The 19,414-nt window shown below is 44.4% G+C and overlaps 1 protein-coding gene across 1 annotated transcript; it reads right to left on the bottom strand.

Moving 5' to 3' along the window:
- Positions 1–223: 223 nt before the first annotated feature.
- BHMT2 (betaine--homocysteine S-methyltransferase 2) lies at positions 224–19,331 on the bottom strand (the record flags this gene model as incomplete). The annotated part of the gene is made up of 8 exons (XM_080716013.1): positions 19,296–19,331; positions 13,156–13,288; positions 11,022–11,113; positions 9,027–9,218; positions 5,037–5,184; positions 4,074–4,256; positions 3,583–3,811; positions 224–305 (listed from the first exon to the last, which is right to left on the bottom strand). The coding sequence occupies exons 1-8, from the start codon at positions 19,326–19,328 to the stop codon at positions 224–226; spliced, it is 1,092 nt and encodes a 363-aa protein (XP_080572139.1). The 5' UTR covers positions 19,329–19,331.
- Positions 19,332–19,414: the final 83 nt, after the last annotated feature.

The raw sequence follows: 19,414 nt of genomic DNA, 5'->3' as shown, positions 1-19,414 counted from the left end.
GCAGCATTACAGGACAGCAAGTGTCTGGGGGTCGAGGGCCCTCCCTCCCTCCGCATCTTCTGCAGTGCCCTCTCAAACCTCCACTGGGCAGAGGGACAAGCTCTGTGTTGGCCTGAACTGAGGAGATAGCAGGGAGGGCTGAGGAAGCAGGCGAGGACGGTCCAGAGGGTCTTGAGGCCATTTCCTTCTGTTCTGTGGTTCCAGGAGTTTCTTTCACTCCTGCTTAGGCATCTGGCTTTGATAGTGAAGGACAGAAAGGCCTTCCTGAAGCTGGCTGAAGATTCTCCCAATATTCTCTTCTAGCCCTGTGTTAAAAAAAAAAATATATATATATATATATATATATATATATATATATATACATACATACATACATACATACATGTATATACATCATTAATTAATTAGAAGACCCATACTTATTTTATAAGTCCAATGTGCCATATATGCAAATGTGTGGTATACATACACACACTTTTTTTTTTTTCGGTACTGGGGATGGAACCCAGGGGTATTCTACCTCTGAGCTACACCCCCAGCTCTATTTTTAATCCTTCCTTCCTTCCTTCCTTCCTTTTTTTTTTTTTTTTTTTTTGTCCTGGGGATGGAACCCAGAGGCATTCTACCTCCGAGCAACACCCCCAGCCCTATTTTTTTTTATTCTTTATTTTGAAACAGGGTCTCACTGAGTTGCAAAGGGCCTCACTAAGTAGCTGAGGCTGCCCGTGAACCACGATCCTCCTGTTTCAGCCTCCCAAATGTTGGGATTACAAGCATGCACCACCAAGCCCAGCTCACACACATACTTTTTAAATCATGGTGGTTGATCTGGCTAAAGTGGAACTTTTATTAAAGTGAAAAATACAAACAGAAAAATTATGTCCCTTTCATTAATGTCAGAGCCCTTTCTTACATTCCTATATTCATAACAATCATTAGGCTTCATGCTACATTTCAGAAAAAGACAATGCATGTTTTTATGAATTTTACGATTTACATGTTTTTGTGAATTTTATGAATTGTACTTTTTTGTGGTATTGGGGATTGAACTCAGAGGTGTTCTACCTTTGATCTACACCCCCAGTCCAATTTTTTATTTCTTGTTTGTAAACAGGATCTCACTAGGTTGATGAGTCTCAGTACTTGCTGAGGATGTCCTCAAACCTATGATCCTCCTGTCTCAGCCTCCTTAGTACTGAGATTACAAGCATGTGTCACCACCTCTGGCTTGCTTATTAATTACATGTTTAATGAATTGGATTCATTTGCAAATGTCTAAAAGAATTCTTATAACTCTACTTAATATTTTAATGTGATAAGAAGTAAATTAAGACAGTTTTCAATGTAATGAGACAAAGTATTATCTTAAAAAAGTAACTAATAACAGAATTCAAGTTATCTTCTGAGTATTTGTTCCTTGTTTTTTAGACAAAGAAAGAAGAGCACAAGGTTCTTGGCCACAGACCTTTGTGTTAAAAATATTTTGACAGTTTTTTTTCCACTTTACTTGTTAAACAATGAAGAAATCAATATTTTTGGATGATGAAACCTGCAGTTCATTCAGACTTCTGTGAAACCATAAACTTCTGCAACTATCAATAGGTTTCAGAGTTTGGGGTGCAAGGAGTGTCTTGATCTAGTTCACAGAATAAGTGTGTGTGTGTGTGTGTGTGTGTGTGTGTGTGTGTGTGTGTTCCTGGAGAGTGAACCCAGGGGCACAGTGGCATTCTACTTCAGTGCTACAACCACAGCCCTGTTTTATTTTTATTTTGAAACAGGGCCTTACTAAGTTGCTGAGGCTGGCCTTGAAACTGAGACCCCCCTGAGTGGGACTGCAGGTGTGTGCCACCATGCTGGCATGACTTAATTGTAACAGCTAATTAATTTTAAGGATCCCTATGAGATGATAATGAAAATAAATTGTGTCTTATTTAAACTATTTTAATCATCATCAAAGTATGCTTTCCTAGCCTCTTAATTATATTTACATTTAGTACATTTTTCTAAATATGATACCTATGAAAACATCTTTCCTGAAAAAATAGCCTTATCTCCCAGAAGAAAGGTTCAGCTAATTGATTCCTTACCCACTTCTACAGTTTAAATAAATTTACACTAGAACAATTGCTTCAGTTAGAAAAATGAAGTCTCTTTCATATCCAGCTGAAATGAATAAAAAGTTACAAGATGGAGTAGATGCATCGGAGACAGCCCTGGAGAGAGAGGGGCGAGGACAGCAGGGGTTGGACTGGTTTCTAGGAAATGAAAAGGAGATGGCATTGCACTGACGAATATATATTATATATGTATTATATATGTAATATTTATGGAGAAAGGAGAGGAGAGAAGAAAGAACAGCCATGTGAGAGAACAAGAATGATTAGACATGTAGTAAGACAAAGCAGAACAGTAATTCAGAGGCCCCCCAAAAATGTTTTCAATAATATAGTGATTGTTATAACAAATAGTATAATTTAAAAACTGGAAGACCTCAGAGAAGGTGAAGGCCTATAATTTTTCTTACAGCAATGAAAAAGAAAGTTCATTAGAAATTCCTAGAAACCCAAATGTTGTGTAAGTCCAAATGAAGTCGGTCCAAGTCTGAAGCAAACTGAAGTATGGCATGAATTTGGACGACCGATGCAACGTAAGAGGAGAGAATCCATTTGACCTCGATGCTCAGAACGTTCTCCCACGAGTGGCTCAAGTGTAAAGCAGGGTTATGTCTCTTCTGTGGTCTCACGAATACTACTTTGTTCTGCAGTGACTGTTTAGAAAACTACCTGTGGAACAGGGTATTAGATTGGACGTTTTATTGAAGCCCCGCACAAGTGTCAAGGTAGGTGGCCAATAACCCATCAGACGACCCACTTGACACCACAATGGAAAAAACCTGGATGGCACAAGACCCGCGGGCCAGCAACTTTGCTTGTGAGCCAGGAGAGTGCTGTTGCTCTGAGATGAGACCACATCATCAGAGTTTATCTGTTTAAAGGAAGGGTGGAAGCTGTTTTGAGCCTAAGGACAGCCAGAGAGCCAGCCTGAACATGGCTAAAATCTGGCCCAAGAGAATCACCGGGAAGGACAACGAGAACCCCCAGGGAAGGGATATCTGGAGCGGGCTGCTAGGAAAGCCAACGTCTGTGGAGGAAGTGTGGGAGGAAAACGCTGTGGTGTGAGAGCATAGTAGACCCCAGGGCCCTGGAAGGCTCTGAAGAAACACGGAGACACTCCAGCCTCCCAGAATGCATCCCCTTAGGGCGCCCATGAAGTAATGAGAGGGTACCCACTTCTCCATCCTCCCTCCTCTCACTCAGAATCTGAAAAGGTCTGAAATAATGGTTAGCAAATGGGAAGGGAGGGAGGAAATACCAGCTTCAGTATTCTGTTAAGCAGCCTGGACAGATAAAGTCGCCTCTGTGCCTGGAGCTGGCATCAGGAGGGGACGATTTTGACTTTGCACTTGATGCCCTTACATACCTTTTGAATTTTTATTACCATGTGCATGCATAGTGTTTACAACAATAAACAAAATGAAATTAAAGAAAAGCAATGAGAATATTAAGTTTTAAAAATACCTACCTCGCTCTAATCCAGGGCTTGGTGTGCATATTGAGACCACTTCCCCAGCTGCCATGTTTTTCCGAAGCTGGTGGCAAAAACCCCCTTTCTGGGGCCAGCTCCTCCGCGATCGCCCTGATGTGGTAGGGCTCGAATCCACAACACCCACCAATGTACCTGACCCCCAGGTTGTAGGCCTCCCTGGCGTATTTCTGAATATCCCATCTGGTTGCAACTCTGGGCTCCAGTCCTATAATGCAATAATTATGACATTTCTGTTACTACCCCTGGTTTTAAGTGATAGATACTCTGATAGGCTTTTTGTCTGATTAAAACCAAACCAAAACAAAAACTATGACCTTTTTATGTATCCTTCAGATAAGCCATTTTTGGATAAGCTCTGACTGGTTTTGCCGTATGTAATCTCATATCATACAACTGTATCATAGTTTATTATGACCATTTGAATTTTGTCACAATGAGAAACATGAGCACCACTTTATGCACCTTACCAAAGGGATATTCTGGGAGATCCACAAAACCCCCTTTGCCACAGTCGGGTGTATGGAAACCCAGGGACTGCATCATCAGGTGTGCTCGCAGCCCCGCGGCCCCCAGGCCGGCCTTCATGAGATTCATCGTCTGCAAGCTGGTCCAGGGCCCAAAGCGGCAGTTCACACCAATGATGTCGGCCCCTGTGCAAGGAAATAAAGGATGTTTGCACTTTATTATTTATTTGTTTATTCTTTCTAGTATTTATTTATTTACATATGTATGTATGTATGTATGTACTTTTGTGTGGTGCTAGAGATTGAACCCAGGGGCATTCTACCTCCGAGACATACCCCCAAGCATTTTATAATTTGTGTGTGTGTGGTACTGGGGATTGAACCCAGGGGCATCTACTTCTGAACTACAACCCCAGCCCTATTTTATTTTTTATTGTGAAATAAGGTCTCACTAAGTGCCGGAGGGCCTCCCTAAGTTGCTAAGGCTTGTCATGAACCTATGATCCTCCTGTCTCAGACTCCCAAGTACTGGGATAACAGGCACATGCCACTATGCCCAGCTTGTTTATTCTTTTTTTTTTTTTTTTTTTTGCGATACTGGGAATGGAACTCAGGGGCTTTCTACCTCCAAGCTACACCCCGGCCCTATTTTTTCTTTTTTATTCTTTATTTTGAAACAGGGTCTCACTAAGTTGCAAAGGGCCTCATTAAGTAGCTGAGGCTGGTCATGAACAGCCATCCTCCAGTCTCAGCCTCCCAAATGCTGGGATTACAAGCGTGCACCACCACTCCCGGCTGAGATTAGCAACTTTTGAGATTACCTATCTCAAGATTTATAGATAAGGAAACAGATCTCAGGTAATTCTTTTATTGCCTTTTTATTATGTTAGTGTTCTCACAATATTAGGCAAATGTGGTTACATTTCATACCCAGACTGAGCTGCTCTTCCCAGAACCATCCATTACCTGCCTTGCCCAGCTTCACGGCACAGTCTCCAGGGGCCACGCCACACATGTCTCCCTCGGGGCCTATGCACATGGTGACTGCCACGGGCTTCCCCACTTCCTTTAAGACTTCCACAGCCCACACAGCTTCTTCCACATGCTCGAAATACTAAAAGAAATGTCACTGTGTCTATTGGTCCATATATAAAGTAGACTTCAAATAGTAACATAAATATTGCAAAGCAGTTATAAAACTATGTGTGATAAAACTTGCTAAGGAATATTTCTCCAGCAGACAGACCAAAGAATATCTTTCTGAGTAAGTGTTTTTAATTCCTTTAACAGTAATATGCAGATTTTCTTTCAGGGATCACCATTCAATGAATAATGACTACTAACACACACGCGCGCGCGCGCGCACACACACACACACACACACACACACGGGGTTTTTTTTTGTTTTTTTTTTTACGGTACTGGGGATGAAACCCAGGGACACTGTACCTCTGAACTACACCCCCAGCCCTCTTTTTTAGTCTTTTCATTTCTGAAATAGAGTCTCCCTGAGTTGCAAAGGGCCTCGCTAAGTAGCTGAGGCTGTATACAAACCACGATCCTCTGGTCTCTGCCTTTCGAATGCTGGGATTACAAGCGTGCATCGCCATGCCCGGCTACACACAAAGGTTTTAAAAATTATTCTGTATTTATAATTGTCACTTTGAAGGAATGAAAATTTTCCTTATAAATTTTAGGTTCTTCTCTTATGGAACTGGGGTAATTGCTAAAAGATCATGAATAGTTTATCATCCATTATACTTCAAAGTGCTTTCATACTCACTTCTAATTAGATATTCGTAAGATATTCAGAAAGTAGGAATGGAAATATGACTATTCCCCAGATGCAAAGATCAAGCACAGGATGGGAGAGATAGCTATTCACTTTCTTGCTGATGGTGGCTAGGACAACTTGTCTGGATAAGCACCAGCTTAGGTGTGCTTCCCAGGAACCCCCACCAGTGTCACAGTCTATAGCTGGCCCTAAGGGAACTGAAAAAAAGCCAGCAGAAACCTCTCTGTTTCTTTTCTTTTCTTTTTCTTTCTTTCTTTTTTTTTTTTTTTTTTGTGGTACTGGGGATGGAAACCAGGGGCACTCTATCTCCAAGCCCCCAGCCCTATTTTTTATTCTTTATTTTTTGAAACCTGTTTCTTCCCCATTGACTTAGAAATAAATTCTACAAAAGTAGCGTGTGAGGAAAGACAGAATCAGTAGGGAGGTTGTGTGTGTGTGTGTTACTGGTGATTGAGCCCAGGAGCACTCCACCACTTAGCTACAACCCCTAGCCCTATTTTATTTTTTATTTTGAAATAGAATCTTGCTAAGTCTGACCTCAAACCTGCGATTCTCCTGTCTCAGTCTCCTAAATTCTGGGATTACAGATACTGGGATTACAAGTACTGGGATTACATGACCCGGCAAAAGGTTCTTATACCAGCCAAGCTGTGCCCCGCCCATCTGGAGAACATGAGGGCAGTTCACGTTGTCTGCTGATGCCTCCTTCATGCGGTTAGCACTGGGAGGCCAATGAGGCAAGGTTTGCACTAGAGGGAGTGGACTGATGGGGAAATAGTTGGGCATCTATTCTCTTGTTTAGGGCAAAAACTTGACTTGAGGGCTTGACGCAGGCAGTAGCAGTTGTGTTGGGAAATGAGGAATGAGTGCTTTTTCTTTTTTGGAGCTAGAGAGAAGAGAATGTTCTGGGCCTTTGTATCCTATCAGTGACTCATGCTTTGACTCTGTCTTCAAATTGTCATTTACAGGCTATAGCTTGAGGGAAAGCAGAGGTGGGCCTAGAAAGGCATGGCTGGAGGGACAGAAAGAAACTTGTCAATGTGGAGTATGAATGGTGGGGCCTGAGCAGCCTTGCCCTTGGGAGAGGACGCTCCCTGGGATGGTTTGGAGAAGGACTGTCCCCAGGAAAGCTCATGTGTTGGCAAGGCAGAAATGTTCAGAGGTGATGTAACTGAATCAGGGTTCTAACTTCATCAGTGCTGGGTGAGTGATTTGAGTGGGCTTACTGGTCGGTAACTGTAGGCAGGTAGGGTTTGGCTGAGGGAGGGAGTCACTAGGGTCATGGCCTTGGGGACCATACCTGTGTCTGGTCCCTGCCCCACTGCTTCTTAGCTGCCACGAGCAGAGTGTCTGGCCTCCACACTGCCTGCTGCCATGATGTTTCTGCCTTGGAGCCAGCCAAATACGATGGAACCTCTGAGAGCCTGAGCCGAGCAAGGCCTCCCTCCTTTCAGTTGTTCTCGTCAGGTATTTTGATCACAGTGATGAAAAGTGATCAAGTACTCTCTGAGCCACTGTCCCCTTCCTCTTACTGCAGGTGGAAGGGTCCCATAAGTTAGCCACTGCAACCACATAGACCTTAGAAAACCAAAGGCTATAAGCCAGGCGTGGTGGCACCTGCTTGTAATCCTAGTACTTGGAAGGAGGAGACAGGAGGATCTGGGTTCGTGGCTAGCCTCAGCTACTTAGTGAAGCCCTCTGCAACTTAGTGAGACCCTGTTTCAAAAATATAGAATAGAAAATGGAGTTGGGGGTATAGCTCAGAGGTAGAATGCCCCTGGGTTCAATCCCCAGCACCACACACAAAGAAAGAAAGTAAGAAAGAAAGAAAGAAAGAAAGAAAGAAAGAAAGAAAGAAAGAAAGAAAGAAAGAAAGAAAGAGGAAGAAAGAAAGAAAGAAAGAAAGAAAGAAAGAAAGAAAGAAAGAAAGAAAGAAAGAAAGAAAGAAGGAAAACTAAAGGCTATGGTAAGGCCTTTCCCAGGTCTGTCTCTGGGCCTTACAGGAAACCTGGCATACAAGTAAGAAAATATTGAGCTGGGTACAGTAGCTCATAACTGTAATCTCAGTAGGTGGGAGGCTAAGATAGGAGGATCTCAGGTTCAAGGACAGCCTCAGCAACTTAGTAAGACTGTCAGCAAACTAGTAAGATTCTGTTTTGAAATATAGAATAAAATTAAACAAAGGGCTGGGGGTATAGCTCAGAGGTAGAACAACCCTGGGTTCAATTCCCAGAACCACACATACTACTATTACTACTACTACTACTAATAATAATAATAATCATAATAATATAATAAAAATGAAAAGAAGCCAGGTACAGTAGTTCCCAAGTAATCCCAGTACTTGGGAGGCTTAGACAGGAATATTGCAGGTTTGAGGCCAAACTCAGCAATTTAGCAAAATCCTCAACAACTTATGAGTCCCTATTCCAAATCCAAAAAAATTAAAAGGGGCTAGGGGTGTAGAGACTATTTGAAAGAAAATATTTGCAAATAATATATCACACACCTGACAAAATAATTTGTATTCAGGAAATACAAATTAAAAAGAACTCTCAGCTGAACAATAAGAAAATAAACTAGGGCCAGGTATGGTGTCCCAGGCCTGTAATTGTAGTAATTGGGAGGCTGAGACTGGAGAATCACAAGTTTGAAGCAACTTAGCAAGATGCTGTTTAAAAATAAAAAATAAAATAGAGAAGGGGGTGTCAATCCCCAGTATTCCCCCCTCAAAAAAAAACCATCTAATTACAAGCTTGGGAAGAGGTGGGCATGGTGGTGGCTTACATCTGTGATCCTAGTGTTTGAGAGGCTAAGGCAGGAGGAGCCCAAGTTCCAGGCCAGCCTTAGCAACTGAGCAAGACCCTGTTTCAAAATAAATAAAAAGTGATGAGGATATAACTTGGAGGTAGAATGCCCCCGGGGTTCGATCCCCAGTTAGAAGCAAGCAAGCAAACAAACAAAATAACGACAAGAAAGAAAAAATCACACAAATAAGAGAATGTCACCCTGGACTGTAGCGCATTTAAGCAGACCTTGGCCATCCTCACCGAGGCAATGAGAGCAGAAGGCAGTCAGTCTAGTACCCAATGGAAGCCCTAGGCTCTGCAGTTACCTTTGTCAAAGTAAGTTTAATCTTATTCTTCTAATATTAGGCTTACCTCTGCAATCAAGAAGTCCACATTTTTCCTGACAAACACCTCTATCTGTTGTCGGAAAAGTTTTTTAATTCTGGCTTCATCCTTGTGGTATTTGTATATGGATGTCTGGCAGATCCCCCCGGCTACTAAAGCGTCACCTTTGCCAGCCACGTCCCTGGCGAGGTCACAGGCTGCAGCATTTACATCTTCCCACTGCGGTTAGAGAGCAAGAGTTCAGACGGTGAGCCTGGCGCTCAGATGTAAAATATAATGGACAACAAAGGGGACGATGAGCAAGTCAATGAGAACAGGCCAACCATTTAAACTGCAAAGGAGAAGACCAGCGGAGTTGGGTCCAATCTCTCCTGTTGCAAGCGATGTTGCGTTTCCATTATTGTACTTATTATGCTGGGTATTTATTTATTTATTTATTTATTTATTTATTTATTTACTTGTGGTACTGGGGATGAAACCCAGGGGCATTCTACCTCCCAGCTATACCCCCAGCCCTAATTTTTATTCTTTATTTTGAAACAGGGTCTCACTGAGTTGCAAAGGGCCTCACAAGATAGCCGAGGCTGTCCCCGAACCAGGATCCTCCTGTCTCAACCTCCCGAATGCTGGGATCACAAGCGTGCGCCACATGCCCAGTTTATGCTGGGGTTTTAAAAACACTTTATTGTAGAATTAATCTCACATCATAATGTAGTTCACAGTTATAGTGACACATACGCACACAGTACTTGGGAGGCTTTCCCCTGGCTCTCTCCCCATCCTCCCTTTCTCCATACAAAGTACTGAGATTAACATGGATATTTTCACATATGTACACATAGCCCACGGCAGTAATTCTTTCACTGAACATCATTCTTCTCCTCCCCGTCCCCTAGACCACCTCCCTGGCTTCACTCGAGTCCCTCTGGTGTCCCCATTATCCCCTAGCTTCTGGATATAGAGAACACATATGACCCTTCGCTTCCTGTGACTGGCTAATCTCACTTAACATAATGTTCTCCAGGTCCACCCATTTCCTGCAAATGACATAAATTTGTTCTTGACTGTTAAGTAGAATTCCATTGTGTGTATATCCTATTTATCTGTTGATGGACACCTGGGTTGGTTCCATAACTTGGCTATTATGAATTGTGCTGCCACAAACATGGATATGCATATTTTACTATAACATTCTGATTTCAGTCCCTTTGGAAAGATACCCAGGAGTGGGCATCACTGGATCATAAGGTGAACCCATTCCCAGTTTTCTGAGAATCTCCACACCGATCTCCATAAACACATTGGATTTTAATAACTTTTTTTGTTACCCTCCCACACTTGACCATGAGCCTCTTCAGAATAGGGTCAATGTCTTTGTATCATCTTTGTATCTAGCATAGACAACGGGCTATCACAATAGTCCATGTACTACCACCAATAAATATAACATTTAGTGGTACCCATTAACCGTTGGTTGGTTAAATGAGCAGATTAAACATTTATAACTATGAACACTTTACATTTGCAGCATATGTCATGTCCTTCATCTCATCCACTCCCCACAACAAGTCGGTGCACACCAGCTCCATCTCCATTGTGCAGAAAGTCCATGCTCAGCACAGGGAGACGTCTGGCACAAAGGCACACAGCCGATAGGAGACTAAGCTGGAAATCACACCAAATACTTCTCGTTTCTAGGCCAGTGCTGTGCTATTCAGCATCTCCCTGTCTCCAGACAGATGGGTGCAAAAAGGAGCAAGTGAAATGAGATGACAGGGGCCTCTCTCAAGTGGAACACAGGAAGACGGCCCTGCCCTGCCAGTGGCTACTGTGTCTGGTCCTCTCTAGTTCTCTACCTCCAGGGGTATGAAAAGCTCCTTTATTTAGTGTACATGTTTGCACAATAATGAATGGATAGATACTGGAGGTGGGCTTTGTAATGGTGTCATGACACGTCAGGTCAATCCCGCAGGAGGAGGCTTGTCTGCGGGAGAAGCCCCACCTGCCGCAGCCCGCTCTCACCTTGCTTTCCATAGTGTCCTCGCTGGCGGAGAAGGTGAAGGTCTGCATGACGTCTGCTCCCGCTCTCAGGAATTCCATGTGCAGCTGACGAACTGCAATGCAGTGGGTTTTTCTTTTAATGGGAATTTTTAAAATAAAAATGACAGAGGCTATCATTCTCAGCAGCACACTCACTCCCATCTCTTTCACTGAGACTCAGTTTCAAACCTGGTACTAATAGGAAGGTGGAGATAAATAAGCAAGATTCAGGGACAGGGTGCACTGGGCACTGCAGGGCTCTACTTCCTGCCAATGTAGTCACGAGCAGAGACGAAGGCCTGGCGAGGCCCTGTCCCTCAGCCTCTCGTTCTAGAGAGGTGTATTCATACACCAGTGTTGCGAAGGATGTTGCTGGTCTTTTAGTGGTGTGTGTGTGTGTGTGTGTGTGTGTGTGTGTGTGTGTGTGTGTTTGTACTTTGAAACGGGGTCTTACTAGGTTGCTGAGAGTCTTGATAAATTTTTGAGGCTGGCCTGAACTTGGGATCCTCCTGCCTCAGCCTTCCAAATACTGCAGTTACAGAGATGCCACCACACCCTGCTTTACTGGTATATTACAGTCAGCACTGGCGCCCAAAATAGAGCCAGGAAACTGTGATAGAGCAGAATGTGTACGTGCGGCATCCACACCGACCAACTCAACAGCAAGCAGTGGGGGAACGTCCGAAGCTGCCTGAACGCTTTCCTGGGCCTCGGGGAAAGTCAGCCCTTTCTTCTCTGTCCTTGTCTTTTCTATTTCAACATTTCTTTAGCAAAAAGATCTCCCTAAATTACTAAACAGTGCTTAGGCCAGATGAAAACTTCCCTTTCTAGAAATAGGAGAGACAGAACTTTGTTGTGTCCTGCAGTACCCTGGGTATCTGTGATATGATGGGAATGGCCACTCGGTATTTAAGATGTCTTGGACATGTCACATGGCTCAACTCATTAGCCCTCGGAACTAGCTCATGCCCTGCACCAACGTGCCAGACGCAAAAAGGAACCATTGGAGACGTGGGTCGAAGACTTGTCTAACGTCATACATGGCCTGCAGAGGAATCAGCGAGGGACTCCGTGTTGTCTCACACACGGTGCATATATAAATAAAATCAGAGCAACTCAGAAGCTCCACTCTCAGCTTGAGTTGTTTCTCCCGTTCCATTCTTTGCCTTCTTTCCCCACATTAACCTAGGAGAGCCAGCACTCACAAGCACACAGAGTCACAATACAATTACAGTTCCAATTTGATGTTATTAACAACCCCACTGCAGTTTCTACCTCTAGCTCCTTTCTTCCTCCCCTAGCCAGGAGGGTGAAGTCAAGCTGTTTATTTCATTGCCTTCTCATTCCAGAACCTGGCAGTCGGTCCCCTGTTAAGCTGGCGATTGCCATTAGTCATCCTTACTACACACACTGTTATAATATAGTGTGCACGTCAGTCAGCAGGAAGAATCTGAAGCAATAACAGTTTTTGCTATTTTAAAGACGCGCTTGCTGGGCGTGGTGGCGCACGCTTGCAATCCCAGTACTTGGGAGGCTGAGATGAGAGGATCGCGGTTCACAGACAGCCTCAGCTACTTAGTGAGGCCCTTTGCAACATGCCCCTGGGTTCCATTCCCCAGTACCACACAAAAAAAGAAGTTCTTGAATTCTTGGAACAAACAATAATGTATGTGTTTGTGTGAGGAGGACACGTAAATATAAGAAAGAGACAGAAAGGAGAAAGAGAGAGAGAGGGGGTCGGGGGTCATGCTTAGCCCATACACTGCCATTGCCTCTGTATCTTGGCAATTTTGCAAGTGAAAGAGTTCTTAGAAACACTGTCCGCTGGCATGGTGGTACATGCCTGTGATCTTAGTACTTGGGAGGCTGAGACAGGAAGATCACAAGTGCAAGACCAGCCTCAGCAATTTAGCAAGACTCTCAGAAACCTAATAAGACTCTGTTTCAAAACAAAAAATAAAAAGGACAGGGGGTGTAGCTTCGAGGCAGAATACCCCTGACTCAATCCCCAGTACCAGAAAAGAACACTACAGAGATACTCGCTATTATTTCTCAGCTTTTCTCTCAGTCAAATTGAGCAAAATGCCGCTGGAGCGTGGCTGACGTGGGCACCCACCCGCGTCCGGGTGCTCACACACGGCTTCAGGAGTCCAAAGTCCAGCCTTCACGTAGCCCCTCTTCTCCAGAGCCAAGAGGAAGCCGCCATCCCCAATGACCACCTGGCCACTGTCCAGCCGTTCCAAAATGCCCTGAGGAAGAGAAAGAAAACCTCCTAAGCTTTCCCCACACTCAATTTTTTTTCTAAAAAAAAAAGCAATTCCTAATTTTAGGAAAGGTTGGTATTGTATTCTTAGAGCTTTAGTTCTGTTAAAATTGTGTTTAATAGTGCTTCAGAAGGATTGAGTATATTATATCTTCCTTGGACAAGCCAGGTACCTATTTGGGACAATCATAAGCCTACGACCAGCCGGGCGTGGCGGCACACACCTGTAATCCCAGTACTTGGGAGGCCGAGACTGGAGGACTGCAGATTTGAAGCTAGCCTCAGCTACTTAGTGAGGCTCTCAGCAACTTAGTGAAACTCTTGTTTCTGAAAAAATAAATCAAATAAAAAAGGGCTAGGAGTCATCACTTTTTTCCTTAATTAACATTTACTCTGGGCTAAATTATAGTGAAAGTGATGATTCCCTGGTAGTTACTTCGTTTCTGACATTGTATTTGTGGCGACACTGCTGCTGCTGCTGCTGCTGGGAGTGGCCTTAGGATACAGCCATGAGATGCAGGTGGGAACCAGCTGAGGATTTCTGGAAAACTTTTACTCTCCTGATATGGATGCCCACTCTCTTTCATCTTATGTCTTTTTCTCCTTCCTAACCAGAATGGCACTTTAGTGCCTTGGGGCTCAGCAGTCAGATAGCCTGGACACTGACAGCAGAAGCCTGGCTTCTAAATGGCATTTTTGAGTGGCTGCCGCAGCCATGGATAGTACACCTCCAGGCCTCTCACCAGGGGAGGAAAACAAACCTCTTATTTAGGTTAACCAAGATTAGAATGAAATTATTTATGTACTTATTTATTTGTATTTATTCATTTTGTGGTACTGGGGATGGAACCCAGGGGGCATTCTACCTCTAAGCCACATCCCCAGTACTATTTTTTATTCTTTATTTTTATTTATTTATTTATTTTTTGGTGGTACTGGAGCTTTCTACCTCCAGGCTATACTACCAGACCTATTTTATATTTTATTTGGAAACTGGGTCTCACTAAGTTGCTGAGAGCCTCACTAAGTAGCTGAGGCTGGCTTCGAACCTGCGTGATCCTCCTGTGTCAGCCTCCCAAGGGCAGGGATTACAAGCATGCGCCACCACGCTCGGCTTTTATTCTTTTTTATTTTATTTTTTATTTTATTCCTTCTGTCTCAACTTGTCATGTATTGGGATTATAAGTGTGCACCACCATGCCTGACTCTTAGAATGAAATTTAGAGGGGGAAACATTATTTTGGTGTTATAGGTTAATCTGTCACTTTTACACGTGATCTGCCATAGATTAGGACATCGCTCATCTCCCATACCCACGCCCCTCCACCAGCACAGCTGAAACATTATGGGAGTGGTCTCTAGTGTCCTCCAGCCCTGCCCTTCACTCCTTCCACTGCTGCCAGAGCAAGGCCTCCAGACCCACTCACGCCGGTGACTGCCCCTCCGTGAGTCCTGCTTAACTTTGGCATCGCCCATCTCTGTGCCACAGTATCGGGTCACTTACCTGGCTCCTCACTTTCACTGTAGGCTGAGTGAGGCAGGTGACATACCTCGTGTGTCTGTATTCCTATCACTTCCTTTAGCACCTAGCAGAGAGGAAACCCTGGTGCAGTTATGTCAGTAGCTTAGCAGAGAGTCAGGACTGTTTTGAAAAAGTCAGATGGGTCACATTTGCTAGAATTTGGGCCCTGAAGAGAAAAATGAAGTCATACTTTAACAGAAAATTAACCAGGGCTTTAAGAAAATTGTAATACTGTGTGTGTGTGTGTGTGTGTGTGTGTGTGTGTGCGCGCGCGCATCTGTGCACAGTACTTGAGATTGAACCCAGGAGCATTCTACCTCTCAGCAACAAGCCCAGACCTATTTTTTTTAAAACAAGGTCTCACTAAGTTGCTGATGGCTTCACTAAGTTACTGAGACCAGACTTGAACCCGAAGTCCTCCTGTCTTGACCTCCCAAGTACCAGAATTACAGTTGTACTCACCACCTCTATCAATTAGGACAGCTGTACGGTCTAAAGACAGCTTTAGAAAGACATGGGTGGGAACATGTACTATCTAAACCACTGTAAATTAATTTGCCGTTCATTTGTATTTTCTTTCCATCCTTTTCTTCAGTTTGGCACCTAATCTGAAAATGAGCCTTGAGGTGCCCTTATGCCCCTTTTGCAGATATTAACACCTAAAGTCTCCTGACATAAGGCCTGGCTTTGGGGCCACTGCACTCATACTCAGGGGACCACACCTTCACTCCATGGCAAGAGGAAAACAGAAGACTCCATCTGCCTGTAGTATCTGACTCACCTGGAATCAACAGCAGGGCTGTTCTTTTTGTTTAAAGAATTAATTGGAGCCTGGCATAGTGGCACATGCTTGTAATCCCAGTACCTGAGAGGCTGAGATAGAAGAATCACAGGTTCACAGTCAGCCTCAGCTACTTAGTGAGGCTCTGTGCAACTTAGTGAGACCCTGTTCAAAGTAAAATACTAAAATAGGGCTGGGGGTGTGGCTCAGAGGTAGAATGCCCTGGTTTCCATCTCCAGTATTACACACACACACACACACACACACGAAGAGTCCTCTGTGGCACTTCAATGAATACTTGAATGTTCTTAACATTAGTGCCCTGCTAGCTGAGAAAAGAGGGGAGATTAGTACCTTTCCACTAAGAACTACAAGATACACCTTAACATGGACTAGCATGTGATAATATTAGTGTTGCAAAAGCAGAGGTCCTGGAGGGATTGAATAGGGACATGATATTTTTAAAAACCTGTTTTGAATGCCGGGAGTGGTGGCCCACGCTTGTAATCCCTGCACTTGGGAGGCGGAGACAGGAGGATCACGCAGGTTCAAAGCCAGCCGCGCTGGCGTAAAAGACCCTGTTTCCAAATAAAAATATAAAAATAGGTCTGGGAGTGTAGCCTGGAGGTAGAAGGGCTTCCAGGAACCCCAGTACCACCAAAAAACAAAACAAAACAAAGCCTGTTTGAAACAGTGAACTATAGCCAGGTGTGGCTATAATCCTGAGATCCTGAGATCTGGGAGGATCTCAGGTATGAGGCCAGCTTCTGCAACTTAGTGAGACCCTGTTTCAAACTAAAATAAAATAGGTCTGGAGGTGTAGCTCAAAGGTAGAATGCCCCTGAGTTCAATACCCAGAACCTTAAACAAAACAAAAAAAAAGAAAGAAAGAAAGGAAGGAAGGAAGGAAGAAGGAAAGAAAGAAAAAAGAACAAAGAACTGTGGACCAGATATGGTGGTTGGTGCCTGTAATCCAGCTACTCAGGAGGCTGAGGCAGGAGGATCACAAGTTCGAGATGAACCTGAGCAACTTAGCATGACTCTGTCTCAAAATAAAAATAAAAAGCGTTGAGGACATAGCTCAGTGGCAGAGTGGCCCTGGGCTTGGCTCCCAGTAGTAGGAGACAGGGGTAATTAACACAGCACCAGCTAAAGTTGAGAGAAAGGTCAGCATAAGTTCTTTGTTTCTTCATTTTTGTGTTAACTTTATTTCCTTCAATACCCACATTTTTACCTTTATAATCCAAATATGCCCCAAAACATATTGTGTGTGTGTGTGTGTGTGTGTGTGTGTGTGTTACTAGAGATTGATGAGCCCAAGGGTATTCTACCTTTGGGCAATACCTCCAGACCTATTTTATTTTTTATTTGGAAACTAGGTCTTGCTAAATTGCTGAGGTTATCCTCGAATCTGTGATCTTCCTGTCTCAGCCTCCCAAGTCCTAGGATTACAGGTGTGCACTACCATACTTGGTTTGGCTCAAACATGTTTTTAAAACTCATATTCCATATCTTGCATAGCTGTTAGCATTACTGTGTCCTCCCTTACAGTGTATATAAAAATATTTTTATGGAGTTTGGGCCAGTCTGTGATAGATTTCACACTTAGTTGTTAGAGTGGCTGCCTAATTACTTAGTAAGTGGTTTATTTACTTAGCCCTATTGTAGGGCTTCTTGGTGTTTCTGTTTGCTTTTTGTGCTTGTTTATTTGATTTTTGTAGTACTGGAGGTTGAACCCAGGGGCATTCTACCTGTGAGCTACAATCCCAACTTTCTCTCTCTCTCTCTCTCTCTCTCTCTCTCTCTCTCTCTCTCTCTCTCTCTCTCCTCTTCCTTCCTCCCTCCCTTCTTTCTTTCTTTCATTGTTTGTTTGTTTGTTTTTATGCGGGTCTGGGGATGAAACCCAGGGGAATTTGACCTCCCAGCTACAGCCCCTGCCCTGTGTTTAATTCCTCATTTTGAAACAGGGTTTCACTAAGTTGCAGAGGGCCTCACTAAGTAGCTGAGGCTATCTGCTAACTGTGATCCTCCAGTCTCAGCCTCCTGAATGCTGGGATTACAAGCATATGCCACCAGGCCCGGTCCTTCCTTCTTTCTTTCTTTCTTTCTTTCTTTCTTTCTTTCTTTCTTTCTTTCTTTCTTTCTTTCTTTCTTCACGATATTGCTAGGTTCCCGAGAGTCTTGCTACATTGCTGAGAAGTCTGGCTCCGTTTTAAACTTTTAAATATTAAGGAAATCAAGCCGGGGGTGGTGGCACACACTTGTAATCCCAGCATTTGGGAGGCTGAGACAGGAGGATCGCGGTTTGCCAACAGCCTCAGCTACTACTTAGGCCCTTTGCAACTCAGTGAGACCCTGTTTCAAAAAATAAAGAATTAAAAAAAAGGGCTGGGAGTATAGCTTGGAGGTAGAATGTCCCTAGGTTCCATCCCCAGTACCACCAATAAATAAATAAATAAATAAATAAATAAATAAATATTAGGAAATCGATAGCGTGCCAGGCATGGTGGCACAGGCTTGTAATCTCCGTGCTTGGGAGGCTGAGACAGGAGGATCGCAAAGGTTCAAAGCCAGCCTCAGCTACTGAGTGAGGTTCTCAGTAACTTAGTGAGACCCTGTTTCCAAATAAAATAATAATAAATTTTTTAAAAAAGGTCTAGGAGTATAGCCCGGAGGTAGAAAGCCTCTGGGTTCCACCCTAGTACCGCATAAATAAATAAATAAATAAATAAATAAATAAATCGATAGCGCGCATTTCCATGCCTATTTTGCCCTCCCCACTTCTGAATTCTGCGGCACAGGTGGGTTGCGTTTAATGTTCCGGAGAGGTGTAATCCCAGTACTTGAGAGGCTGGACAGGAGGATCGCAGGTTCATGGCCAGCCTTAGTAATTTAGGCCCTCTGCAACTTAGTGGGACCCTGTTTCAAAATAAAGAATTTAAAAGGGGGAGGGGGGTTGGGGGTATAGCTCGGAGGTAGAATGCCCCTGGGTTCAACCTACCGTTCTGCAAATAAAATAAAATGTTTCAGGACGCCCTTCCTCCACGTTCACACTCTTTCTAAATTTTGTCCAGTTCTCCTTCCCCCACCCCACGCACACCCGACACCGGGGGAATCACACCGACATCTGAGGATCACACGCTGAAAGGGGCCAGGACACAGCGAGGAACCCGCACCGACGACCCTGGCTCCTGGAGTTGGCCCAGGACTGGTTCCAGGGCAGCCGGTGACTCCAGGGCCCGCTGCTGCTCTTACCAAAATGTGGGCGAGACCCCCAGAAGGTCTGGGGCTCCGAGAAACTGAGGACTGGGGTAAGGGGGATGTGGGTCCCTGAGGGAGGAAAATGAGCACCCTCTGAACCCCAAAGTGAGACTTCAAATCCCCACTTTGCCCTGACCCAGACAGGTGACCTTTCAGTAGTCCCCCAGACTCGCTGAGCCTCAGTCCCCTCGCCTGTAAATTGGGGATAATTGTGAAGATGAGGAGCTATTTTGTGTAAAATACTCTCCCCCATGCCGGGCACCGAGAAAAGGCTCCATAAACGTTAATCGATTGGTGAGCGCGTAAACGGAGGCTCAGAGCTGTCCAGTCCTTGCGAGGGTCCGGAGTTTGGTTAGAGGAACAGAAAGGACCAGGGCTGGAGTGGCCTGGACTGCTCTGCTGAGAAAGGAAGAAAGGAAGGAGATTTACCTTCTTGGTCCCGGGACCTCCGGCCGGTGCCATGGTGCCGCGGCTCTGTGGGCGCAGAGTGCCCAGGGCGCGGTCCAGGAGCCCGCCCCTTGCCTGGGGGAGGATCGACCGCCCCGCCG

This window comes from Muscardinus avellanarius, assembly GCF_963383645.1.
Source record: "Muscardinus avellanarius genome assembly, chromosome: 1".
NCBI classification, from domain to species: Eukaryota; Metazoa; Chordata; class Mammalia; order Rodentia; family Gliridae; genus Muscardinus; species Muscardinus avellanarius.
Note: the sequence above shows the minus strand (reverse complement) of the source record. Positions and strands in the feature narration are given on the sequence as shown.